Source organism: Andrena cerasifolii, chromosome 3 (genome assembly GCF_050908995.1).
Source record: "Andrena cerasifolii isolate SP2316 chromosome 3, iyAndCera1_principal, whole genome shotgun sequence".
In the NCBI taxonomy this organism is placed as follows: Eukaryota; Metazoa; Arthropoda; class Insecta; order Hymenoptera; family Andrenidae; genus Andrena; species Andrena cerasifolii.
In genome coordinates this window covers 17,429,900-17,457,226 of record NC_135120.1, presented here as the reverse complement: position 1 = coordinate 17,457,226, position 27,327 = coordinate 17,429,900, and the positions used below count along the sequence as shown (strand labels likewise).

The 27,327-nt window shown below is 47.5% G+C and overlaps 1 protein-coding gene across 9 annotated transcripts in view; it reads left to right on the top strand.

Annotated features, from left to right (window-relative positions):
• The window catches only part of LOC143366817 (uncharacterized), a 200,748-nt gene extending 174,589 nt beyond the window's left edge, over positions 1 to 26,159 (top strand). For 5 of the 9 annotated variants that reach the window (XM_076808215.1, XM_076808216.1, XM_076808214.1 and 2 more), the window contains 18 exons: positions 3,022 to 3,289; positions 4,887 to 5,044; positions 7,245 to 7,354; positions 14,257 to 14,439; positions 16,136 to 16,228; positions 16,613 to 16,849; positions 18,293 to 18,373; positions 18,630 to 18,779; positions 19,289 to 19,556; positions 19,671 to 20,063; positions 20,134 to 20,277; positions 20,378 to 20,568; positions 20,732 to 20,965; positions 21,202 to 21,702; positions 21,908 to 22,090; positions 22,162 to 22,264; positions 22,340 to 22,474; positions 23,350 to 26,159. In XM_076808215.1, coding sequence (XP_076664330.1) covers positions 3,022 to 3,289; positions 4,887 to 5,044; positions 7,245 to 7,354; positions 14,257 to 14,439; positions 16,136 to 16,228; positions 16,613 to 16,849; positions 18,293 to 18,373; positions 18,630 to 18,779; positions 19,289 to 19,556; positions 19,671 to 20,063; positions 20,134 to 20,277; positions 20,378 to 20,568; positions 20,732 to 20,965; positions 21,202 to 21,702; positions 21,908 to 22,090; positions 22,162 to 22,264; positions 22,340 to 22,474; positions 23,350 to 23,462 — 3,545 coding nt within the window. In that variant the 3' untranslated portion in view covers positions 23,463 to 26,159. The other 4 variants (XR_013084827.1, XR_013084828.1, XM_076808212.1 and 1 more) reach the window with 4 other exon arrangements.
• The last annotated feature ends 1,168 nt before the right edge of the window (positions 26,160 to 27,327 follow it).

Sequence of the window (27,327 nt, the reverse complement as noted above, 5' to 3'; positions counted from 1 at the left end):
GTTCAGATTCAGGGGAAAATAGATTCATGACGAAAATAAGCGGCGCGCTCAATTTAAAGCGAACATAAAGTTCGCATCGGAAACGAAATAATAACGTTATTAACCGGAATTATTAATTCGATTATACCGTTTTCACTCCGGCAATAGGATTTAGAATTTCGTTTCGTTTCCGTTGCGGAAGAATATTTAATTCTCTTCGTTTCTGTCTCGTTCCAAGTCCCTAAGCCTAACAGCGAGCGAACGAACATTTCCACCGACCTAATGCAATATTCAACAGCCCTGTTAAACCCTTCCACAAAATTGCAACCACGACACTACCGGCCGAAGCTAGACCCATCCGGTGACTGATCTTGAAACGGCAGGACACGAAATTCTGCCCGCCAACGCGTTTATAGACATTGGCCGATCAAAGCGGAGTCGCGCTCCTTACGTAATAGCGCGCCTGGATGGCCTGGTTTCGGAGGCTGGGTTAATTGCACGCGATAAATTGTCCCTTCCTGTGTCTCCAGCTCGGTCTGTTTTCAAACGAGGCGGTTCCTGCGGCAGGCCCCCTCCGCGGGTCTCGGTCGACAGTTCCGTTCTATTTGGTCCCGCGGCGTTCCCATGTCCGCGAAACATCCGGCCGCTCATTACGGTCGCCCGGGTGCCGCTAAACGCACGCCACCCGTGAGATTCAATTACGCCCTCCTGACGTTCGAGGGCCCTCTTTCGACTGCGTTTCGCATGCCGCGACACGCGCCCATTCTGCAATTTTAGCGACGGCGGCTCCTCGGCGACAAGCAGGATTTCCTCGCCGAGATTCCGAAATGGGGAGCATTCCGAGGCACTGCGCCACGTGTTATTAGTTTCGGGAATGTCCAGATAGAGGCTGGCAGAATTTTCCTTGAAATTCGAACGAGAAGTTCCCGACGATTTATTCGAGACGGAGATTGAAAAGTGATATAGCGCGGCTGGTGGCGCTCCGAGCAGCTTGACGGAACCGTGGATAAGTTAGGGGGAACAGAGGTTTGTAATGTTCTTTTTTTTAGGAAAGTTACTGCTGTGTAAACAGTTGGAAACCCTTATGGATTTAACGTGGGCCCGTCGCGGATCCGAGTTTACGATTCGAACCGCAACGAAAATTTCATTTCGTCGATGCCCCCGGGCGAGAACGACGAAACTATGCGAATCGATGCGAGGCATTCAAGAGCGATGCAATATTGAAATTGCGGGAAATATGGAATATCCCGACGAAATAGTATAATTCTGTGGAATGTGGGAAACGTCGGTGCACGGCTCTCCTGCTAAGTTCTGCGAAAATACACCATTCGGTAATAATTAAATATCTGGCGATAATTCTCAGCAAGCTCGCTCGTTATAGCTCCTTCTCCCAGATTTATTAGCGCGTGCTCAATTCGCGCAAGGGCACGCATAATCCTCCACTCGCGTCAACAGATAGGTACTGTGACGTAACTTGAGACTAGTTAACTAAATTCGGACTAAATTTCGCTCTGCATTGACCTCGCTTTTATAAAACAGCACACTTACAAACTGGAGCACCGAATTCGTACGAAGCTTCAGCTATTTATTGCACATTTCACACATATTCCAGCAGACAGAGATGACATTCGTGAGAAAAAAAAACAGCAGACAGCAGAACGAAGTTGGCTAAAATTTTTCGTGTGCCACTTTCGCCTCTCCTCCATTCGAACGCCATCCTATTTTCGCGGAGAATTCCTCGCGTCGTTCGCGTTAACAGACACTCGTTGTTCGTAAAAATAGCGGGCCTGGATTCAATTACTTGGACGGTTGTCACGCTCCCGCCGCGCCGCCCGGTGACGCTTCGGAATTTCAAATTCAACCTGCGCGCGAGTAAATTCCGTCCGCGTTAAAAAGCGTTGACACAATTCTTTCCACTGTCTCGCGTTTCCCGCGATGCATGCCTGCCTGCGGCTCGATGCGGACTCGTTATCCCCCATTGGAAAGGGAGGAAATGATTAATAAGTCCGCGGCGCGCGCTATAATAGATTCGCGAGACGACGAGCTTGCGTTACAACGACCCGATATTAGAATTAGTGGACGCCGGCCGTGGATTACAAGTGTAACGTGCCCGGCGAGCGTAGAATCCATAGCCATTGCGGCAACCGCGTTGCGTGCTTCCCAATTAGCCAGAACAATCGAGTTGCCCGCGGCCGTATAAACGCGCTTTATCGCGTTTGGCGAATCGTTTGCTTTGTCGGCGGTGAACCAAGATCGGCCGAAATAGAGATCGCCGATCGGGCCGGCCCCTCCAATTATCAGAATCAAGGTAATTGAAGCCGCGCACCGAAACCGGCAATACGAATCCCGCGACGGGTGCCACCGCCAAGGCCGAACGATTCTGCCGAGCACCCTGCGATATTGCATTTCGCCCCCTTGATCAACGGCCTGCATTGTCAATTATTCGTTATTGCTCGCCAGTTGAAATCTTGAGATTCCACGCTCCCGATTCACGAGCGAACAGTTGCCCGTGTTTATTGGATCGGATTTATACCGAAACCTGCGTTCTCCTCTGATTATCGTGGAATCCACGACTGGTATAACGACAGAAGAGGGAAATTGGGGAAAATTGGAAACGCGGCTTTACGGCAACCTTGTCGCGAGATTGTCATGCTCGCGTGAACTTTGAGGAGCGAATGCCACTTCTACGCCTGCATAAACGAGTACCCTCGGTGCGCGGCATAAATAAAGGTGCGATGAACGCGAGGCGCGAGGAGGAAATTCTTGCAGTGAAAGTCCCGCGATTGCGTCGCTTTTTCCGAGGAATAAAGATTGCCGATGCAGCGTGCCATTTCGACGGGACCGTAAACGTCGAGTGCCATTATTGTGCGACGGCGTTCAATCTCCTAATAGAGCGGATAGGAAAACTGACCACAACCAGCAGCGGCAACCTTTTCACCCCCGCGGTTAAAAGTTTACGACGGCAGTTTGGCGAGCCCGTCTCGCTGTAAATATTTAAACGGGGACGCCAGAATTGCATGACGAAGGATGCTCTGTTCGCAGCTTCCGGGTCTGGGTCGGTGATAGGAAGGGACCCGCTTCCGCCGAGGGCTGTCAGCACGTCGCAGCTGGCGCAGAGGACCCAAACGCAACCGCCGCCGGCCACCGTGTCCACCCTTCCGCTGCCAAGGGCGAGCGCCGCGCACAGACAGCCCCTTCCGCTTCATCAGTCCACCCCTCAGTCGGCCAGGCAATCGGAGAACGACATAACCGTGAACCCGCAGATCTTGAGAGCCGCCAGCAGCGGTGACATAGGAGCCAGCTCTGTCACGTGAGTACGATTATTCCGTAATCTGTCATTTCCATATTGATCATCAAAGCATTCGAGGGCTACTAGGGTAATTCGGGTAGCTACTGGAAGCCTTGGTAACAGATACCACTAATTCCACTTTCCGCGCGGCACGACAAATGGACGTTTAATTCTATGTTAAAATTCCCAGCCGACTGAAATTTAATATCACTCCCCGCCGACCAATTTTTATCTCGAGCAAACTGGAGAATAATGGATCCGCTTATTCGCCTCTGGAAATTCCAAAAATCCGACGCCCATGAATAAAAGATTATTTGACGATCGTCCGCGTGGAATCCAAACGCTCGTTTCAACGCGATAAAATTGCAGGTCCATTTAAGAGCGAGATGAGCCATAAAACAGATTCGGGGCGGTACGGAACTCCCGCGAAATCGGAGAGAGGTGTGTGGGGGAAGCTTGTGAATACGATGCAGCTGGGATTGTCGACACAAGTGCATAAATTGTTACTTAAGGGGTAACAACACTGTAGCGGCGCAAAAGCGTAGCGCACCTTTGACAATTGTTTGTGGGTAAACAAAGAAATAAGTCGAAAATCTGTTTAAACGCCTTTATTATGCACGTCTTAAGTAGTTTCAAGCTATTTTTTTTCTTTTCTTTTCTTTTCAAAATGGCACTTTAAACGCTTTTTTTCGCAGAACCACGTTTATCAAATTGACCAGCAGCACCAATTCAACAAATTTTGTTCGATTCACTTGAAATTTTTACAGTAGCTTCTAAACTACATTCTCCATCGAAGTACGTACAGATTTTACGATTTGTTGAAAACTTTTACAGTTATGAACAATTTTTTAGCTGAAAATGGTGAATGGAGCTAGAGAGTGTACTTTATGCTCAAACGCTTAACATTTCTAAGAAAAACAATATTTTACAATATCGCTACGTAGTGAATCGAATAAAATTTGTTCAAATGGTGTTGCTGGCCATTTTGAAAAACGTGGTTCCGAGGAAAAAGTGTTAAAAAGTGCCATTTTAAAAGAAGGAAAATTTAAAAAAATACCTTGAAACTACGTAAGACTTATTTATTTGTTTACCCGCAAACAATTGCCAAAAGTACACTACGTTTTTGTGCCATTACAGTGGTGTTACCCCTTAAAAGCTGAGATTGGCAGTGGTAAAACGCTTGCGTATCGCGCGCTGCTTATATGCTGATGAGAAGTAGTTAAAAAATCTTCGCGACCTCACCGCTCATGAATTTCTGTGTGAAAACCGCCTTACATCGACATGTGCGAACAATCCCAGCGAGGAACGCCTAGTTCGCATTGCAATTCCCTCGGCGACACATTTTTCTCGAGTGTTTCACGCCGGGGATACACGAGGGATACCAATGCAACTAGCGTCCGATTCAAACGACGTCAGCAGTTCTCTTTTCAAGTACACTTTGTTCGACTTGAATAAAACTACTTCAACGAGTTGTTTCTCTGGGGATTCGGTAGCCTGATTCGGACATTGTTAGGTCTGAGAGTTTTAGCAAAATAAGGAAGGGACAATCTATATTCTGTACCAAAAATTACTAAACTGTAGGAGGGAATGAATCGCTCGGTCCATATTAAAATTGCAGACTCAACAACGGCGAAGGAAAGGACCTGAGGTTAACGTCTCCGAGCGGGCACTCCACTCAACGACTGATCAGCCCCGCTGGAGCCTTAAGGGTTGTTGCTTTGAACGACCACCGTGTTTCCAGCCCCAGCGAAAGCGACATCCGAATCCATAGTCCAAGTAAATACATACTGCTTCTCTACGCACTTCTATTATGTTTCTCTTTTATCATAAATTCGTATAAACTCTCTCTCTAAACGCACGAACGATTTATAACCTTTAAGGGGACTAAATAAGTAGGCTCAAATCGCTTGAGAATCAAGTATTCTTTGCGAATTAATTACAAGGAGATGAAGGCAAGCACAGACTTTTCCTTGTGCACAATGTTTATTAATATCGCGTAGAGTAAAAAGATATTTTTTTCGTCTACATATCTATTTTACAAATGGTGACACACGAGGTTGATTAGACAGTGTTTTGGAAAGAGTGCCTTTGGTTCTGCCCCTGATATTGAGCTTAAAAATGAAGATACAACGGTTTCCTTGGAGTATGTGTCTCCTAGAACCTACAATTTTGGAAGAACTATCCGAAAAAATAATTGAACCAAAATTATTAAAATAGCAACTAGGGGAAGGCGGTTTGTACGATATGTCGATTTTCTGAGTACACAGATGGCTGTTATATTTTTTCGCTCAGAAACTAGAGCTTTTACACTTAATCTTAAGCTCCACTCCAAAAAGGAATATATTTTGAACAGGCTGCAAAAATTTAAAATCGGTTCGAACCTCGCTTTTTTCACAATCAGGCCAAAACCACAGAAGAAACGTCTGCACATCAGTCGACTGTAGCACCGTCATATACATGTATATATTATACAAAAAAAAATTTACAGTTCATAGTACTAAGTAATAAACATTACCCAAAAGTAGTTCGTCACAAATTGTACTCATTACCTTGTAATTAATTCGCAAAAAAATACTCGACCTTCGGGCGATTTCACTGCCTAATCCCTTTAATGGAGGCTCTACTGCATTTGATTCCCATCTGTGCACGAACACTCCCTTCCCACACCTCGACGTTAAATTGTACTCGAAGGAACGTCGAGAGCCTCCAGAATCGCTGTCGAGAAGGAAAGCCGATCAGCAACGAACAGGAACGAGGTGTCGATCCCGGCGAATGAATCGCGAATTCGAAGAATTAATATCCGAGATCGGGCAGGGTGTTTGCGAATGAAGCCTGAATCCAGCGAGTTGGGTGAAAAGGACGTGGCGCGCTCGCCCGTAGAAGTTCGCCGTACTGTTGGGGTTAATTATTCAAATATCCACGGGGAGCAGGAAAGGTCCGCGCCGGAGTATAAAGCGGCGCGAGGAATAATAGAAATCCCGCGTGTATTCAACCCTCCAACCAGCTTAACTTGCTTCGATGCCTCGCGATCGTTGGAGGTCGCTTACGGAGAAAATTCGCGAGCGCATGGAAAATAGATAATAAGCTCGCCGTTTTACGTGCCCCTGCGGAAATGAACCCTAGATCCGCCGTTCACTTTACGTTACCGAAGTAGGAGAATCTTCCTATAAGCTTTAACAGGAGAATCGAAATTTGCAGTAACAGGAGATCGATAAAATTATTCATCGGGGAATGAACTTGAAGTCGAATCTGACCGGGACTGCTGCGAACATTTTAAAGAGTAATGGAATGAAATTTAAAGAGAATTACCAGGTATTACAGGCAGCAAGCGCCGTGAATAAATTCACGAGTCAGTTTACGCGAGAAAGTCGCAACTCTCTAGATTATTGACACAGTCTCGGATTATTTTGTGCACTCACACACGCGCGTCATGTCGCGAGCGTCGTAATACTTGGCGTAATGCAATCGTGGCAACGTCTGGGGAATTCATTATCGAGGGAACATTAGAATTTAGAGAGTAGCCGATGCTGGAGTCCGGGCAGCGATTAAGCGTTATCGAGCTAATATTTGCCGCACACCGGATTCTTGTCCGGGTCACTGCTGGGAATATTAAGTGCAGCTTTCTGCATCTCTCTGCAATCCGTTCCGCAAGCATATAAATCGCCCTATTCCCCTGTATGATTAAAGAGAAAGGCGGCTTGACCTCGTACTATCGATATTCCCGCGACAGTTTATTTTCTCTCCCGAAAGTGGGCTTTGTAAATCGCTTTTTAATACACCAGCTGTCATTCGATGAGAAATCGTTCTTGAAATTTACTATAAGCCTTTGCTGCGTTCGCGAACAGAGAACGTTGCTCGCAGCGTCGAGCCTCGAGACTATTAACTGTCGTAGAGTTTTGTCGGATCTACGTGGAAAATGGCCTGGCAGCGAATTTCACGGTAACGCGTACAATCTGATGGTGGTGTTTGTTCACAGTCGAAAGGAAAATGATCAGCCCGATCGGCAGAGAAGTGGACCGCGGCGGAGGAACGGCCGCGAGGCAAAACCAACGGGCATGGGAGTGCAACGAGCTGCTGCATAAAAGGGTGAGTGAAAGACACATTGGCGCAACGGAAACCTTCGAGTTGATTGGCATGGCGAAGCATGGAAAGAGAAAGGAATCTAATATAACGACTCGGCTTCAGCTGATTAGCTGCTTTTTTTCTTACACCAGTCCCTCCCGCACCCGATCCACCCCCCTCCGTTCCCCTTCTTTATTTTTTTTTTTCACGCAAGTAGGTGTGCACTATTAGGTGCCACGCGACAAGCAAGCACGTTCACCCGCGTACAGTTGTCCGTGTTTTTGTTCAGCGAGTGTGCAGTAGTCCGCATTATCGTCCTAGCATGTCAATTCCATTAGCCAAATTAATTAAGGCTGCCGTCTCACCGGGCCTTGAGTGTGTGCGTACGCTTACCCAAGCTAGGAAAAGCGTGTACGTATACGCGAAGTAGTAAACAAATCGTTTCAACCAACTTTCGTCGTGGAATCGGCAAGAAGAAAGTTTTTTGCGGGTACAGCTGCCTCCAGTAGACATCCGTGCAGGCGGGTCTGGTGCGTTTCAACGCTAATAAGCGCCGTGCGTTGAAATAATAATGAACTTATGAGTCGTGTACTGAGGGCAGCTCGAAAAGTGACAGAATGAGGCTTCGAGGCTTCTGCGTCAGAGGCGTTGATGGTATATTCGAGCTACCTAGCACCAGCATTGGTTCGAATCCAGCTAGCCGGTAAATGTAGGAAAGACATAGTTACCGATACGTATGGACCATAACAAAAATGAGACGACAGCCTTAAAACGCCGCCCCGAGGCCAGCCAGCCCTGCCGGTTCGCACCTGCGGGCCGCGCGACCTCTTCTGCGAGCAGGGCCTAGACTCCAGGCGATAGCGAGCCGCGTTTCGCAACAGCGGTTGCGAGACACAGCCAACCGGAGCTCTCGAAAAGTTCTAGAACCGACCACGTGGTGGTAACACGTGTCGGTGAGAATATTGCGACGGGGTCAAGTTCGTGTCTGCAGTGACGCAACAGTGTAGAAAAAGATGGCATGTGTTTTTGTACGCCAAATTGTTGTACCCTGTAAAAGTACTAACTAACCAGTTGTTAGAAAGATTGTAATTGTTGCTACTGATAGCTGCGAGTAGAACTTTGAAATTGGGAACCACCTCGAGTCGCGGTTCTCCTGACAAGCGGGGCCCGATCTAGCTAGCTCTTCCGCCGCTCTGGGCAAAAACAATTTTCGCCGCCCTTTATATTTAATTATAGATAATTATTTTAAAATATAATTTTTCACAGTGAGGGAAATTTTTCGCAGGTATTTGTTGAATAGCTAAGGCCTTTTGTTCTTATAAAAACTGTAAGGTTCGTGAATTACCAATTATTAACTAATTTTGCCGCCGCCAAAGTCGCTCTGGGCAGTTGTCCCGTTTGCGCCCCCCTAGATCGGGCCCTGGCGATAAGAATCCCGTCGTTCCTTGAAAAGCCTGCGATCGACTGGACCTGGATCGGAGGTCGCGATGGTCAGCCGTTACGGGATGGTCGTAGAGCCTCGTGAAGCACGGAGGACGATATCCATTATGGAAGAGAACAAGCGGCACGCCCGAAGGATCCCATGAAACCCATTCAAGCCCATGAATACGTGTTTCTCTTTACGCGAAGGCGGCCAGGTATTGGTTGGATATCGGGACCGCGAGGAACGGACAGTCGATTCAGCCACGTCCCTTCGAGACCGAGTTTCCAGGCATTTTCATTAGCGCCAAGCGTGTAGCCGGTCGTCGCAGAAATTCATTAGCCTAAACGGGAGAACGTGGAGGGAGACGGTAAGAGAAATGGAGGAAGGAGGAGGACAGAGAGAATCTAGAAGCAACGCGCGCGTGTTCACCAGCCGTGGGAGAGTTTGAAATTTCATCAGTTCCAATTAATACTCTTTGCCTGGCGGCAGGTCTGGCTGACCGTAATTTCGTTTCAAGGCGATCCCAACTTCCAGTTTGCGAATCCCACATTCGAGCTTTCGTATCGATAGTAGTGTATTGTCTGTATCTGAGTTGCCAACTGCGAAACAGAGTTTGGATGATTCGGGCAACTGATTCGATGATCATTAGGGGGTAAAAGTTTCTGTAACTCGTTTGGGATATGATCGGATTCATCTCCGCGAGTCTACTACAGTGGTAGTTTCTAGAATCCAGGGCATTTCCCGGACAATACTTTTCTACAGATGAAGGGTAAGGGGAAAAACAAGGAATGTCACAAAACAGCTTTGCGCATTGAGAAAATCAAGTTTTAATACCCTAGTCCATCAGTAAAGTAACCAGGTTCAATGAACTTAACAGTATTGCTCGTGTCATGAGCATACTTTAAGTAGACAGCAGAAAAGAACTGAGCAAAAAGCGAATTGTTTTACATTGCTTTAGTATCTTTCAAATGGAACACTGCAGAATAGTGTAACCAAATAAATGGCCACTTCTGTTATTATCAAAATAAGGATGTGTGCACAGTGACGTCCGAGTGCTCCTGACCTAGTGCAAGCTTACGCTAATCAGAAATACATAGTGCAAGTAGGAAGACTGGAGACATTCCTTCAATTCCTTGTTTTGTTCCAGTGGAGGGTAGACATTCCCTGCTTTTAACTAGATTACCTACACCGAATCTTTAACGTTGTCTTATGTGGACATTTCTACTTTATAACCCTTTGCGTGCCACCAACAATATACCTTATACATCGCAGGATCACTGAAAATGTACATTCCCCGTTTATCCCCTTACCCCTCAGATATTGTAGATAGTCGTGGGCCTTCCCAATCAACGCTCCTTTCAGCCGCGCTACTCTGCAAACCATTCTGTAAACCTACAGTCGAGTGGGCGGAAATTTCAACCCCGTGTGTATTCTTTGGTGCGCGATCGAAACGTAATTTCAGTGATTACGGTTAGCCAGGTGCAAGGATGGGTTCTAGCAGACCACGTTTACCATAGAAGTCCCGTCCTCCTAGGATCCTGTCCTTTGAAATCCTATAATACTGCTAATCCTGTAAATTCGACGCGTGGTAACGGAACTCCGTGTTCAAACATGCGCAATGCTCTCTTTTGCTCCGCGAGTTCGACGTTACGCGCTCGTAAAGCGTCCTTCTATTTGCAGAAAGTGAACCTTCAGGATTCTGCAAACTCCTCCCGCAGGAGCAGCCCGCTCCCATTCCCGTCCCCGTTTGTGGAGGCTGCGAAATAACCTTTGTACATTCAACGGGAGGGAACATAGACGACCGTTCTACCGGAAACTTCGCACTTTACAATTCTACAAAAGTTTCGTTCAGCGTTTATGTAACTTCCCGTCGTTCCGAGGCTGTACCCGGAGTTCCCTTTTCCTCGTTTCTTCGCTGTTCTTTGCAGCTGCGAAGCTGATACTAGGTCCCCTGACAGGCCGCAGGACGAGCTGGCTCGTCCTTCCTCGCGAACAAAGTTCGTAATTTATCTCCTCGTTGATTCGTTTTGAAATTCTTGGCTGTTCAAATTCAGTCAACCGAGTGTATGGCTTGGTCCCGATCGAAAGGCGCCAGCTTCTACCGCAACCTCTTCCGCTTCTTCGCAATAGAATCTATCAGTGACGGATTTAACGGGCGAACCATGCCCCTGCCTAAAAGGCCCCCTAGGGCCCCATCTTCTAAAAGAAAATTTTTATTTTATCCAAACACCATATTCTTCTTCTGTTCTACCAGACTTTACCCGTTTTTAGTAAACTGCCTCTTCATTTTCTCCAAAAAATGGGCCTCTCAGAACATTTGCCACCTGGGCTTTTTTCCTTAAATCCGCCACATGGAGTTCTACAGAGACGATATTCACAGATGGTGTATGATAAAATAGCAGTTCTGCTACGGATTAGTTTCTTTCCGCCCTGCAATCGCCCGAGCTGGTCGCTGAAAAGCCCTGCGATCTCACTGGAGAATTCCATGATAATCTTTCGCGTTCGTCGGTGCACGTCGAACAGGTAACTGAGCGAGCCCTCTCGAGTCGCCTCTTTATCTGGAGACTGCAGGGCACAGTCCAGTGAGAAAGTAACGACGCAAGTGTCGTCCTCCCGCTGCCGTTACCTGCAACGTGTGCGAAGAACGGTCCAAAAGGAGGATCGCCAGCCAGGGCATGGAGGAAGAGAGGCTGAAGAGAGGGGACAACGGCGAGAGCTGGCCAAGGGGGTTCGAGAGGGAAAGAGGATTAAGAAAACCGAGGGGCCAGGGTCGATCCTGCATACGGTCAGCAATGGTCAGCAAGGGCACCGTGCCAGGCAACTGCAGACGGACCTTAAGCTTCCCTCACAATTGAGTCCTGCCTCGGAGAGTATGTTGGGATAAGAATTGCGTCCTCTTGGTTAAACACTCGAGGAAAGTTTCTTTGTTTCCAAGGGGTCCTTCGAGGCGGATGCTGAGAGACTTGAACTTAATCCAGGGTATCAAAAGGCTGAAGCTCTCGAGACTCTAATATCACAGCAATCCGAAGAGTACGAAAGACATTTTACACTTTTGTTTGCGCTAAACCGTGCACGTTCCTCGCAAGGATCCTTTGGCTCTTTGGAACGTCGAAGCGTAGTTAATTAGAGCTGGCTTGTACTTCGCCACTATCAAGGCACTCTTCTCTACGAACGGCTCCTGTTTGTTTCCTTCAATCGCTACGAAATCCGCGTCCATTTAAATAATTCTGTACACGAGGATAAGAGGAGGCGATCCCCGCTATCTATCGGGCAGAACTTTCCCAGAGTTCCCGGTAAAAGTCCTCGTTACGCGAAATAGGATCGTTTCGCATAGATACTCGAAGACGACGGTGCTGAGACGATTCTTTGAACCGTTAAAAGCCTCCAAGTTCCCGGGAACCTTAAAACTCTTGAAACTCTTGAAAGCCTTAATCTTGATAGTCTCCGAGGGTTTGGAAGTCGAGGGGCTTTCCAGTTCGAAAAGAATCGAAAATCTCGGTCGCCTTGAAACGGCTCGCAGTGTACCATACATATATAATCACGAAGGAGCTTTAAAACGCTTCGCTATCTGCCGAAGCCCCCGGAAGAACAGTAAAACGCGAATACCCTGTGCGAACCGATAAATAAGTGGTGAACACCTACCTGATTGCTCAGCCTGAGTTTATTGACTGCTAAACGAGCGAAAGAATCGAGTAGGAAGAGCTCAACAAGGATTAGAAGTTCCGGACAAGATAATTCAGTGGACAGCACCCAGCGATTAGCCACGAAATTTCCAACAGACCGATAGACAAGATATCGCGGAAAGAGCGCCTAGGCGGAACATCACGATCAGATGCCAGTTACAAAGGCTGCTTTAAGCAAAGAACATAGGCTGGCGTGGTCGAGGCGAAGCCAGCCAGATCTCAGGCAAAACATACAAAACGATGGCTCGACAAGCCGAGCAAGGAACCACGGTGCATGCCGGGTACTGTAGGAGTCGGTGAACAGGCGAGCCGATCAGGCCGGGCATCACGCCAGTCTTCCAAAGTCTTCCTTCCACCTTCGCGACGCTCAGTGATCGCCATTCCGCTGCTTTCGACTTTGAGCTGCCGATATGAGGTCTTCCTGCCTCCATGCTTGAGAATCTTCGCACCTCGTTGGAGACGCTGGACTCGTCCAAGCCGATGGAACCAGCGACAGGGACATCTTGAGACAGGTATGAGGATCGTTCGTAGAAGTGCTCGAGCAGTGTTTGTTCAGAATCCTTGTTATCCGGGTGTATCGTTCCCAAACGCGGACCTACCTATTAGGTCGGTGTTGAAATTTTGCGGTACGACAACGCGAAAGATGCAGCAGCGTGTCCTGCATGAAGCGAGAGCGTTATGGGAGAGCTTAAGCGGATGAAGGTAAAAGCGCTTGTTGGCTACAGAGAAACTAGCGTAATCCATTTTGCGAAGAAATTGTTACCCCGTAGTGGAAAGTGGGCTGAAACGTCGCTTGCCAGGCAGTTTGAATTTTGCGAGTTATGGCGAATGTTGGATAAATGCGAGTCGTGCGAGCGCGACACCCCGAAGATTTAAGTAGACAGAGACAGCCTCGTAATTGCGAGGAATCTGACACGCGGCCGCAGGTCGGAGATAAAGCGTATGGAATATTCGGCTTTGGGAACCTTTCGTTACGTATCGTCGTTGTATCCGTAGCTCGTACATATTCATGTAGCGGATTTATGCATACGACTGTCACGTTTTAGAAGGTAGATTTTTGTGCGTTCGTAGAAAGATGCGTAGGCTCGTGTGTTTCACGCACTCGAGTACAGATGCGTGGAAACGATCCTCGGCGCTTAGGTTCGCTCGTCTTGATCTTTATTTGAATAATATTTACTCAGAATTTATTTTACGTACCGAGTAATGTGTATGAGGCATTGATTTTCGCATCCAGCATACGGTCGACCGGACAATCTAATTTACACCCAACCTTTTTATCATACTATCTCTCTACTCTTTCATCCTCTCCATGCCAGTCGAATCGAATCGCTTTTTATCCACGCGCATCCATGTGAACGCCAAAATCTGACGTTCCCGTGGTGAAATAATTCGGTGTTAAAATCATCGTGCAGCGCACGAATCATAGACGCACGCGAAAACGTCACGTTCCGGCGAAAGATCAGTTCTCTGCCATTTCTTGCACCTCCGAGTTCTTGGTTCGCCGTCTCGATGCGCGCCGCCGAAAAAATTTCGTCGGTGCCGTTTCATTTGCTACGGTAACTGCGGCGGTAGAGTTCCATTTGCGTTGCTAAACGAAAGACGGGCGCCGTAGTTGATGCACGTAGCGAAACGTGGCATTTCCACCGACCCGATCGATCTGGACGCGGTCCCGCGAGAAAATCTGCCACGGGATGATGCTCGAAGGAGGGGCAGAAGGTTGACGGTAGCGTTCACACCGAATTGTTCGCCGACCAATTCGACTCGTGACGCGACGTGCGCGCGTGATCGATACGCTAACGAAAGATTGCATGCCTCGACAGAGCAACCTCGTGACCGGCTGCAAGCTGCCGCCGCCTGGGACCCACGGACTGGTCCGCGTATCCGCCGGCGAGCTCCTCGGCAGGACCCACGAGGAGCTGGTGCTCCTGCTGATCCAGCTGCGACGGCAAAACGCCACCATCTACAAAGCGATGGAGACCTGCCACATGGAGATCGAGGCACAGGTCCGAACGCATTTTCAGAACGATTCGCCACTCCTCCTCCAACACGACGGGCACTGGACTCCTCTGGGAACGTCACCAGTGTCTCCACGTCCCTCCACGACAGAGTTGACGCGAGAAATAGGCCCTCGCAGGTCATTCCATGAGTAACGGGCTTTGCATATGGGATTCTAGTAGGATGTACTTCAGAGACATTAGAAATAAGCGAAAATCTTTGAAAAATGGAGGAATTAATCTGTACACAATAGTAAAACCTCCCTGAAAAAATTATAAAAATTGATTCGGTGGTTTTTAAATTATTTAACTTTCGATTTGACATCTATTCTTGTGGGAAAATGCAATTGAGAAATATCACTACAAAATTAAGAACGAAATAATAGGCCAAAGTTTTTGAAAACTTGCGTACAGAAAGATCAAACACTGAACAAAATTGTCACACAAATTCCAGGACAATTGACTCCATGGTTTTTTTTTAATGAAAGGAAATGACGCGAAAACTTGGTTTTACTTCGATTGTCAGCTGAGGGACTATGAAACCTTGAATGAAATCTTTTACGATAATCCAGAAGTTGGATTGGAATTATTATGTACAAGCAGCCACTCGTGAAATGACCTGATGCAAAGAGGGGCAATTGGGATCGGTCTAGGGGATTCTGGTTTTTCTTTCGGTGGAAGAAACGTTAGGAGTCGTTACACTCCAGAAACAACTGGACAAATTAGTAGAGTCCAGGTGTTCTTACGAGAATGTTCATAGATGGTGATAGATCCGATCCGTGTCAACGTCTGCTCGGAGCTACTCGATGCTCATTGTGCGTGAAATCTGTGCCATCCATCGTGTTTCACTCGCGTCCTGACCTAGAGTCACCACGCGAGGAATGCCCGGGAGGTCCGCTAAACCTTGCCTCTCTGTCGCGAAACCTACAGTTCACCTTGCGCCGAGAATGCAGCCGAAGTGTGTTGCTCGAAGGAAAGATATCGCGCTCCTAAGTCGACCCTGAAGAACAGCGCCGCTGTTCTCCGAGCGTCGTGACGCGTACGCCCCCTCCGGCGAGGATATTAAAAGTTCGCGACACTTCGAGTTTCTGCCGTTACGTCCTCGTTAGCGAAGTTACACGGTGAATATGCCCGACAAATTCGGAGGAAGCCACGCTCGAACGGAAGCGTGTCTGCGGAGAGGTTTTCCATTCTGCCGAACCACTTCGCGCCGCTCATCTCCCCGGCGCTAATGAATTCCGTTAATTCCATTACACGGCCTTTAATATCCTGTGAATTTTACAACAGCGCCGAGAGAAAATCCATCTGCGAATACTCACACATGCATCCATCGATGTCCCCCCAATTTTCTGCTCGCACACTTCAATCCATTCGTCTCTGCGCTACTCTATGACAATGCTGACTCACGTACTCACATCTGCACCTAGTCTGTGTTCCTTGAGTTTATGAACGTTGCTCCTTTGTGTGCCTGTGCTCTCTTAATCCCTAGGGGAAGATTACAGTGCCAGGGGTAAGCCGGTGTCCAAGCGTGCTCGATTTACGGGAAGGGAATTGTAAATATTGGTAAAGTAACAGAAGAGCGGTCGTCGAGGGCGAGATCTCGTGGAAGCTCGAAATGGAGTATTTAACGTATAAATAAAAGATATTTAAAGATCGAGGGTGCGACGGTATCGCGTTTAAAGCTTGGTCATTTTATGACCCGCAGGCCAGATTGGCAGAGCTCGATACTCCGCGGCGATTGGAGAATCTTCAGAAGCTAGAGGAACTGAAGAAACACCTGATGGATCTTGAAAAGCAGGTAAAGTCACTTTCCACTGTCACCGTATCCTCCGCGGTTTCATCCGTCCGGTGAAAGTTCCGCGATTTTTACACCACTCTGGAAACGCTGTACCTCCCGTCCGTCACAATTTGCGAGAAGGTGCTTTCGTCAGCATTCCTTTTCCTCGGTCTGAAATTTCCCAAGGCACGCCGGGCCACTTGACAGACCGTCGCCAAAGATCAACGCCAACTTACAAGACAAATTTGCAGCAGCGAAACCCCTTCCTCTCTCGGCGGACAGTTTCCTAAGATTTAATTGTACCTACTTCCCTCGTTCGAGGGCACTCCCTTTTGAAAGCCATGGCTCGATTAATTAAGAAACTTGCCGCGGAGATTCAATATTTCTCGTCTACTGTTCGAAAAGTACGAGAAAGGCAAACCGCTGGTGAACCTCGTGGACAACATGGTGAAGTTGGGCTCCCTGTACAACCGTAATACTGCCAATGGGACCAACAGTGTCTCGGGCTCGCGACATGACCTGGCCCACGACAACTCCAGGGATCCTCGGCTGGAATTCAACCAAAAGGTGCAGGAGCAACGCTTGCTGGCCGAGGAACGAAGGGACTGGGACCGACTCAGCCCGGACCACGGCCAACTACAGGTATCGATTCTTCGATCCTCTAAACGGTGCTCTATTCTGGTCTCGTCAGATTCTTACTAGCTGCTGCATTTTCCGAGTAGTATAATCGTACAAACCAGACAAAGGAGATAGGGTAAATCCGGGAGACGCGGTCGGGCTGGAGAGTAGATCCAGTCGCTATATTCAGACTCTACATCTCTGTATATGCAAAAGTGTATTATGGTTCAGAACAATTAATTCTCTAGGAATCAACTGTTTCGACCAACTCTCCGGCCCGACCACGTCTCCCGGATTTACCTTATATGAAATTTTTAAATATTAATTTTACGACAACTTCACTATGTATAAAAACTATCTGCCTTCATAATGTTTACCGATACTTTTCTCGAAACTGACCTTTGGCACTGAGACCTTTCTTACATCCAACAGTATCTACAATTTTACCAAGAATCGCAATACTGTCGCGAGCGTAATATTTCCGAGATAACATTTTCAGTACTAAAATAATGAAAGAAACACGAGCGATATATATATTGCATATTGCATATTCTTTCATTCTTTTAGTACTGAAAATGTTATCTCGGAAATATTATATATATATATAAATTGCAATAGGTCTCTCGCGTGTTTGACCCGAGTGACAAAAGTCTCTTCGCGAGCAGGTCACTCGGAGACCCTGTCCTCCGTAAAGATCGCGAGTGCCCAGGGGAAAGACTGTCGTTGCTCGTATCGCGCGGGTCCACGTGGCAGAGTGGAGCAGGAGCATTTACGGGGCGGTCATGAATTTCGCGGAGAAGCCACTTTACCGAAAGACGCGACCACTCATTGCCGGTGCGGAGTTTCTAGGTATCGTTCCCCGTCGAGGAAATTCCCTCGCCCGTGGTGTCTAGCGGGAACGATGAAAAACAGGAAACGGGTGGGAAGCATAAAGCTTCGACAGAAACGGAGGATCTCGTTAAAAGTATACGAGGAATTATATCCCCCTTTGTGTATCCCCGCCGCGTAATAAATAGTCACTTTAGCATTGCCAGCGGTACGCGCATTTCGTTCGAATCGCGTTACGAGGAGAGCCCGCAATAAATACGCAGTGCGCACCGTGGAAACGCGTAACGGTGCATACTGCCACGTGAAAATCGTAAGGAAAAAGGGCTCGGGTGGCGTGGCACCGCGTCGTCAGTGGGAGAACACGGGGAAATTGCGACTGTGCCGTCAGAAACAGTTACGTCCTTTGTGCGATAAGCGCGCGGTGCGCGCAACGTGTAATAAAACCTGGAGGACTAGTCGAAGAGCGCGACGCAGCTGATGAAACATTATATTAAAAAGTGCACGCCAACTCGCGGTATGCTGGCAGATTTCTTTCCGGGGACGATTACGACAGAGGTTCCGGTTGGAACGCGATCCTCTGTTCTCGGCTACCAGGCAACAGCTCAAGGTTAACTCTTCGCATTTGCTTGTGTGCCGTAGGCCAAGGTGCAGCAGCTCTACAAACTGGATCGCCTGCTCCAAGAGGAATCTGGAACACTTCACAGTCTTCAGCAGGACAAGGCGAGTAACGCGATCCACGCGCATTTCATTCCTGGCTTCTCTTTATATTCGAGCTCTTTCTGGTCTTCCCTTCGCAAAGGTTCGGTGGAATGTTGGCGTGAATGTGATAAGACGGATTGGAGAAAATGTCTTGGCAATCTAATTCGACAGATGAATCGTTGTTGCTCCACCACTTCTCGGCTTCTCCGCGGCACCGATGCACGAAGCCAGCTGAAGGATCGTTTCTAGCGAATTAAATCTTTTGAATTTCGAACAGGAGATCCTGGAGAAGGCGCTGGGAGGTTTGCGGCACAAACTGCAAGGCAGCAGAAGCAACTTGGCGGAAGCTGAGAGATGCAGGAAGCAGCAACTCATGCTGGAGAGAGAGCTGAGCAGAGTGAGGGTGTTGCTCGCGCACAACTCCAAGGTAGGAACTCCCTCGAGATCTCCCCGAGGGCCCTTAAATCGCGCTCCCCGCTCACCATCGGGTCACGAGAAGCAGATTAAAATGAATAGAAATTGATTGACGGAAAGGCACGTTTTCTTAGCAACGAGGCTTCTGACACAGACCTCGGATAACAACTTGAATAACAGATACCGCTTGATTGCACAGTGTCTCTTCATTTGAATGGAAAGCTTCAGGTTTCTCATCCTCGCGTTGACGATGCGAGCTTTGCGAAAAGAAGAATCGATATCTTTTGGCAACTAGAGCAACGCCAGCGTCTTTCCAATAACAGATTTACCCGTATTAGTGATTAAATGGCAAATTCGTTGTTTCCAGGTAAAGCCGGTATTCTTCCAGGTAAATGAATTAAGCCACAGAAATAATGTTTCCGTTTCGTTGACAGTTCTGTTCGCATTTTCGTCGTCGACGTTTCACCACTCCAACTAATCATGCAAGCTCGTAAACGATCCCACCCTGCGTTTGGCTTTCAGAAATTGGAGGAGACGGTGGCGGAGAATGCGCGGTTGGAGCAAGACCTGGTGGTACTGAGGCAGAAGCTTCAAGCGTCGAGGAGATACGCTGGTAATATGACGAGGGACACATCGGCCACGACAGGTCCTCTCGAGGCGGAATTAAGAAGGGTTCAACAACTGGTCGGAGACCTCCAGAGACAACGAAAGGAGCTGAGCATCCAAGTTCGACAGTTGACGGAGAAATCCCACAGCTTGGTGCAGCAGATTCGACCGCAACCCTCTTCTGGTAAGCCGATTTCCTTCACGAGTGGAAATATCGCGTAACGATGCTGAAAGATGCTATAATCCGATCGAGCAACCCATACATGGTACATTAGAGCTACGAACGATTTAACTGCAGCTCCTCAAGTGCATCAGCCAAAGAAGCGCACGCACAACTCCTGGCTGGAGACCGATCTGGATTCTGGGGTAACCTTGGACCACGGTCTGGACTCACCTGCGAGCCCGGCTCTGTCCTCGTCGCCTCGCAGCAAGCAGAACGGTATCCCGTATCCGCAGTTTGTACCGCCGATGCAGTCGAAGGAGTCGTCGTCCGCGAATCGACAGCAGAACCAGCAACCGTACTCCCAATCGTCACAGAACCACATTTCGTCGCTGTCCCCCCAGCTGCGGGAGCAGATTCAACAGCATCAGCTGAAGCAACAGCTGCTGAAGGACCAGATGCAAGGAAAGGGAAGCCTGATGCAAGTGAACGTCTCGCCGCTATACGTCAACACGGATTCTAGAGCTCAAGGTAAACGAAAGATTCTGTTCTACGCTGTTTTCATGATCAATACAATTTATTTCCTTCGATTCACCTGCAGATAGCAACAAGCGTGATGAAAACCTGACAAATGGCACCTCGATGCCTGCACCAGAGTACATTCCGCCACCCCCACCGCCACCCCTCAGTGAAGAAACGTTGTATAATGATAATTACAGGCAGAACGAGGACAACAAGTTTGCTGGTGAGAGAACTGATACGTAATGCTGCAACAGTGTTGATAATTTGTAATAATGTTGCATCGATTCGTTCGAAATGCTCACGATCGATTCGATACCTTCCAGGCTTAATGCACAATCGTGAGAAACAAGAAATCAAGACCGTGCGAATCGTGAAACGAGAATCGGAAAGACGGCAACGTGATCGAGGCGACAGAACGGGGAACATTGGAATTCCATTAACGAACGGGCTCCAAGCGCCTGGCGGTGCGAAGAGATTGTGCGACGATGACTTGGGAGGTTCTCAAAAGTTCGAGGTAATTGCCTTGAATTTCCCAGACCTTCGCTATTCCACAATTCGCATCTTGCAATATATCGTACGCGTCGATGAGCTCCTGATTCATTTGTTTCGAATGCGTCGCGGTACGATCTTTGCCACTTTTACTTATTTCCGTCCATTTCCAATCGACGTATTTTTAGAAGGCCCAATTAGGAAGAGTGGTAGAAGAATCGCCAATGATTCACGCTCAGAGCACAGTCCAGCTGACAGACTTGGACGACGTGCAGTTCCAAAGAAGCATGTCCTTGCCGAGAGGCTTCGGTGGACAGCGGCAGCAGCAGCCGGAGATACACCAAGGGCCGGTGGTGCCTCCTCCTAGAAGCGACAGTATGCACGCCCTGAGGAGCATGCTCGCGCGGCGAAACAAAGTCAGGGTAAGCGAACGTGTTTGTCGCAGCGGCTCTTACAACGGCAGTTCATATTCACCGAGACTTAACAGTAGATATTCTGCAAACACAAGCACCGTCATTCGTCATCCAGCTCAATATCTTTTGCCGCGTTTTCTTGTTTTCGTTGATTTCGACACCCTTTGCTTGGCAATTATTTATTTCTACCATACCCTGTGCCTGACTCGGTCACCTCACGTTACTCTGTTTGACGATGGACGCAGTTCGAAAGTCAGGACGGCAGCTCGGACAGTACGCTGTCCCCATACACCGAGAGCCTAGCCTCGAGCTCCCACGTGGCCATGAGCTCGCCGAACTACTCGACCAGTCCGTCTTACAGTCCGAGCCAGCAGAATTATCCTGGCCAGCCGATCAGACCCAGTCACCAGCAGCAATATTACCTAAACCAGTACAGGCATTACGAGACCTCTATGGCTGGAAAAAACGAGAGTCCCTCGGACACGGTGAGCCCAGAGCTGCTCCCGCCGACCAAGCTCGAGGGGCAGGAGAGAGCGTACGGCTCGTCGCTGAACGTGAACGCCTCGAACTCGCCGCAATTGTCGCCGGTGTTCAAGAGCGAGGCCGCTAAACAGATCATCAAGGAGATGACGGAAAGAAAGGTCGATGGGCCTAGGCGAAGGCAAATACCCCGCGAGAAAAGACGCCACTATACCGTGTCCAGTAGCAAACCTGTCCTCGACTTAGAAGACGCCTTCTCCAAGATGGTATTTTGTTTTCCGTACTTTCTGTTTTTCAACTTTTCGTAAGATGCCTACGTTCGTTCCTCGTTCACGTGCGTTCGTTCACTTTTTTTTTTCAACTTCTGTCTATACTTGCGTCTACCGATCCTCGACGTCGCTTGATCGTGATTCGTGCGCCAATCGGAGGGAAACATTTAGTAGACAGAGGAATTGGTTGTGTGTTCTGTAGGGAATGGGCAGGGCAAGAGACGACCTGGACATGGAACGAGCGCTCAGGCCCAGGATCAATGCCCCGGACGTTGTGAGGTCGACGTTGAGCCACAAGGAGCTCAAGTACAACGAGAGCACCATCGATCAGCTCCTCGGAACTCCGAATAAGATCGTGATTCCTGAGAGATACATCCCTGAACAGGTGAATATTCCGTGACGAGAGTACAGCGTTGTTAGAACCTTACGTTATCGAGAAATGTTATCGAATTCCAGACACCGGAGCTAACCGCGGAGGAGCAGCAGCACCGGCTGAAGAAAGTGGAAGCGATAAGGAAGATGCTGTCGGAGACGACTGTGACTGCGCGGGATGGAAGTGGTGAGCGTCTGATCTCCCTAGATCTATTTACTCTTCGAACGAATATAAATACATGAATTTCGCATCCCATTTCAGACGACAATATTAACGTAGAACAATCAGACAACTTGAAGCGGAAGGTGGTCGAGGAGAAACGGCAGAGAGAGCACATTCTCCAGCTGAATCAAATTCTGGCCAAGCAAGTGATGGAGAAGAGTAAAATGGTGGCGGGTGCGTTGAATCTTACAATTAGTGTTATAAAAGCATAGACCATAAGTTATCCGTTTGATTCATACTGCATGAATCTGATATACAAGTACATATATTGCGTCCAATGGTGTGATAGCATGACCAATGTTTAGAGTGGCTTCCCGTGCCTTCTGTTTCTCTAGTGCAGAAGGCTCACGCTTGTTAAAATGGCTCGTCATATATTTTCTTTCTTTTTACTGTACCTTACTACTTCACCAGAACGAGAAAACTGTTGATAAGAATCACTCGTCTTATTGCAAGACTATTTTATATATGTAAATATATATATACATATAGCATACTTTACTGGTACGCGGCAGGGGTTTGAAATTAGAAAATATTTCTTCCGTGTTCGAGTATTTAAGCTACCATTCTCCAGTTACCGATACCAAGGCGAATTCAGAGTGCTCTCATTGGCATGCGTTGTCGTAATTATTTTAATTTTAATACGATTAATTTCCTTCGACGACGCTTTTATCGACGTTAAATACAGTTGTAATACGTAGTGAGTGTTGTTTGGATTGTTTGTGCTTTGTATAGGTAACCAGGCACACTGACTGACATGCTTACTCCATCCCTCCATATAGGACACGCACATCATATTATCGTTTGTCAGGTTTGTTTATAATTTTTCTTTCATTTTATTCATTACCCTCCATACATTTGTCCCTCGACCACTGTTCATTCTTATTTTACTCTCCTTTCTGTTTCATTTGACAGACGTTCGATGGAGATACAATTCAGTTGTTACAACATTTCTAAAAAGATCTAATCTCCCACTTTTAGACTTGAAAATCTTCTCCAACGAACGTTCCATGTCGGGTCGAAGTTAATTCCTTCGCTTTAATGTTCGACAGTGAAAGCACTGGCCACCCTTCCCTTGAAAACCGAATCGAGCTTAGACGACGAGGATCTCTCGCCCGTGACGCCATTGCCACTGTACCAGCAGAGGGAAAATTATTATTCGTAAGATATCTCATGGACACTGTTGCCGAAGAAACATGGTTCCGCGGGAGGAATCCTTTCAGCACAAAAACAAACACTACTGCCAGCTCGGAACAACAAGAAAACAGAATCATCCACGACTAACGTTCTTTTGAAACTTCGCAGGCGATACGCCTGACATTATTGATAGGGTGAATCGAAAAGGTGTTTTTTTTATTTGCGTCGATATTGTACATAATCATCGATCGAATAAACTGATAATAAATAGTCGTCCTCTCGGTCGTTGTTAAGGACTAGTAATAATGGCTAACGGACAGAAGTAGGTGAACTACATTATCTATAAGAGAAAATAGTAAATATCGAAGCAGTTATGAAAATAAAGAAGCTTTTAATTTTTTATTATGCGTTCTTTTCTTTAGTTTTTATAGACTTCAGTTCCCTCTGTGGAGTAAGTATGATCCATTTCGATTCGAGCAGCGCGCGGTACTTTATATTTACTATTTTCTACTTCGAGCATCGAGATAGAATACTTTCGTGTCTCGTTACTGAAGAATCCAATGCTCAAGCCTACCCATTCGTCGATAGCGACGAAGACACAAACAATCAGCTAGGAGTTTCTATCGAGGAGAAGCACTGCATCCAAAATCCTGACTGTAAAGAACTCTATATTACGTTTTCTCAAAGTTATTCCGGCTCTATTTGTGTTCTTCTATTCGAATAGAATGCTTCCACGAGTTGCTATAACTAGCAATAATAATAAACTAAGTTCAGTTAGTGAAAAACTGCAATCGAATAGCACCGATTCGTGCGAACGATGTTACTTAGAGGGGAAATCGAGTGTATTGATAGATAACTACTCGGAGACATGGTTTTCCGCGAGCTGAGTTCGGCCAATGTGTCGTAATTTCGCTGAAAGGGTAATGCGCGTCAGTGTGTTGAAAACAGTGGTCCCTTCGTCACCTTTATCTTCGTTTAAACTTTTCGTTTAAATGGATATCTTATTCGTGAAATTCATGTTGACCGAACTCGATGCAAAACCTTTTGCTACTTAGAATCGTGTTCCTCGGCGACGTTCTTTAAAAGAATGTTGAAAACACATGCATTGAGTAATGTTCACCAGTAGCAAATAATTTATTCACGTTTGTAATTAGTTTGGAAGCCACCGATTGATAACACCTGCGCGACTACGTAAGAGACTAAAATTAGGAATAAGTAACAGGCGTAAGGTAGTGATTAAGATTGCGTTTGCGATAGGTGCTATGAGTGGCGCAACGTAGTGAAACGTTAAGAAAGATGCTATGAATTACGATCGCCGGCGCAATGGAACTGACTGAGACGGGGACAGTTTTGCGGCGTAAAACACCAATCAATGATACGAGGAACTTGAAGGAATGGATTGAAGTTGACATCCAAGTACCCTGTAGAGATCTTGTTAGTACGCGAGGGGTTGATACACCGCTGATATACGTATTGCTTCCAAATGAAACGAAATTTAGTGCAATATCCCGATGGGTCTACATGTAGATATGAAAGAAGAAGAGCTGCTACTTCGATCCTTTAATCGCTGTTTTGGGCCGCAAAGATTCGTTCCGATTCAACGCAGTGAAGCGCACGGATTTACACGACGTGCTCACCCTAAACACTCGCCAGCCTATTCGACACTTTTCTTACGGAAACGCTCGTGTACGCGCGTGCACTTGACTGGGGTTGGATAGCCTAGAATCTAAGGAATACGTAACGCATATATACGCTTTAGAGAAGTTCCGCAATAGCATGTTCTGCATCGGTTCTTTCGACGCGTCGACGCGTGGCATTCTAATGTTTGAAGCGGCGCGTTTCGTGCGCTCTAAATTTCTCGTACGAGTCCTCACCACCGGGAGCCATCGTTCGTTTGACAATTGAAACAGGAGAGGCGATCTCGAAGAACTGAGCAGCGAGAGCGTCCCGACGCAGAGGGTCGCGAGTAGTTTCGGACGGGACTGTCCAGCCGGATCGTAGCTCGTTAACAGTACCGGGCACGCGAGAGCGTTCAGGCGAAGTCGAAGAGTGCCAAATTACACCAAACAGATCGCTCGCGGGACGCGGCGACTGTTCGTCAATTAAAATTTAAACCGCCGAGACTAACGCGCAGCACAAACATTTACAAACGTAAGGATCATCCCCCTCGACGACCGTTCACCCCGAGAACGGTGTCTCGCTAATCACGCTAATTAAGGGTAGACACACGTGTTTCTATTCGTCGAGAACTGCTCGGTTCGCGGGCATCGGCGCTAGGGATAATTTTTTATAATAACTCCGACGATCCGTGCGCGATACACGAGGCGCGGTGAAACGGGCAAACGGGAGAACGAGGCTGTCGGGAGGAGAGCTTGCCTTCGATGAGTGGTCGTTTCACGGTTTAACGGGTGTGCCCTTTTCAACAAGCCTCGCGTGGATCGAGCGCACTTCCGTCGCGGCCGATCGCGACCAGCGAGAGTCAACGTTCGAGAAACGACGGTTAGTATCGGTCGTTTATCGGCGTGGACCTCGCTCCGCGGCTCTCATTGGTCCATGGCACCTGAGAAACCAGTGAAGGGTTGCTTTCTGCGGTTGGCTGCCATTGCGCCAGTCGGACCGTTTAACAGCCACGATAAGGCCGAAATTACTGTACCCGTAAAAGAAACCACTGTGGAAACAGGAACTGTTATTGTTACACGAATAAAATAAAATCCATATTACATGAGCCGTGATTTTTCTTCTTCCACCCTACTCTTCCCAGTTTGCTTTTTACAGTTAAGCTTACTGAACTTGGAGGTCTGAATATCGGCGGAGCTATAATACACCGGTGTCGTGTTTCGTAAGGGATCTTGTAGATAGGAAACGGTTTCCCTCGACGAGGGAAGAATCGAAAATGTGCAACAAATTATATTTTATTCCTAATAAATCGGAGGATATAGCAAAAAAAATGACGCTTTTGCTCCATTCTTTTATATATTTTTCAGGAGAACTCACTTGTTGCTTATTTTGTGAACGAATTAATGCGAAACCCATATCAAATCATTCATAAAATTATCACGAAGCAACTAGTGCGGTACACCGGACAGCGTCGATGTCAAGATAAGAGGGAACTTATAGATTGCGTAACCGCGATACAAACAGCGCAGGAGTTTTGAGAAATGTAATAGCACGTTAATCTGTTATTTGATCGAAGATATCGGTGATCACATCCTCCCTGCAATAGTTTCGAATCATTGCATTCTTAAATCATTGAATTTTAAGGTACGACCGTGTCGGGCAACGTAGAAGGAGCTTCAGCAGCCGAAACCATCCTACGGCGAACTGCAAAGCGAGCAAAACGGACCCCGTAATCTCTGCTGTGCCTTGAATGGCAAACTAATGAAATTCTAACGAGGCAACAGGATCAAGTGGAAGCCAAGGAAGCGAGAGTAGCCCAGACAAAGGGATCGATGACGAATGAAGAAGGTAAGATCGCAGGCGACACGGCTAGCGAGACATGGATGCAATGACGGATGGTGGTCGTCGCGCGTTCGTCCCCCTCGTTGTTGACGGGAGGCTGAGGGTCGACGAACCAACCAATCGTGCGGGGCCCCTTGCACCTGAATTCTAATGAGGTCCACCTGGGTATATATGAGAGCTTAACCTCGGGCGAAGCCACGATTTTTCTGAGGTACCCGAGTGTCGCGAAGGTGAGTGTCCATCTCTTTACTTTTACCGCGGTATCGCTCTGACCCCGTGTATCTTTCATCTGGCGCCGTGTTCGCTTTCCGTTTCCCTTTGGAGCACTTCATTTTCTAATACACCGTAGAGATCCTCGGTATTTCTTGGGTGCCATCGCGAGCAAACGTCTCGGAGAATTGTCATTTTATTTGCGTAGTTCCTTTCGTTCTGTA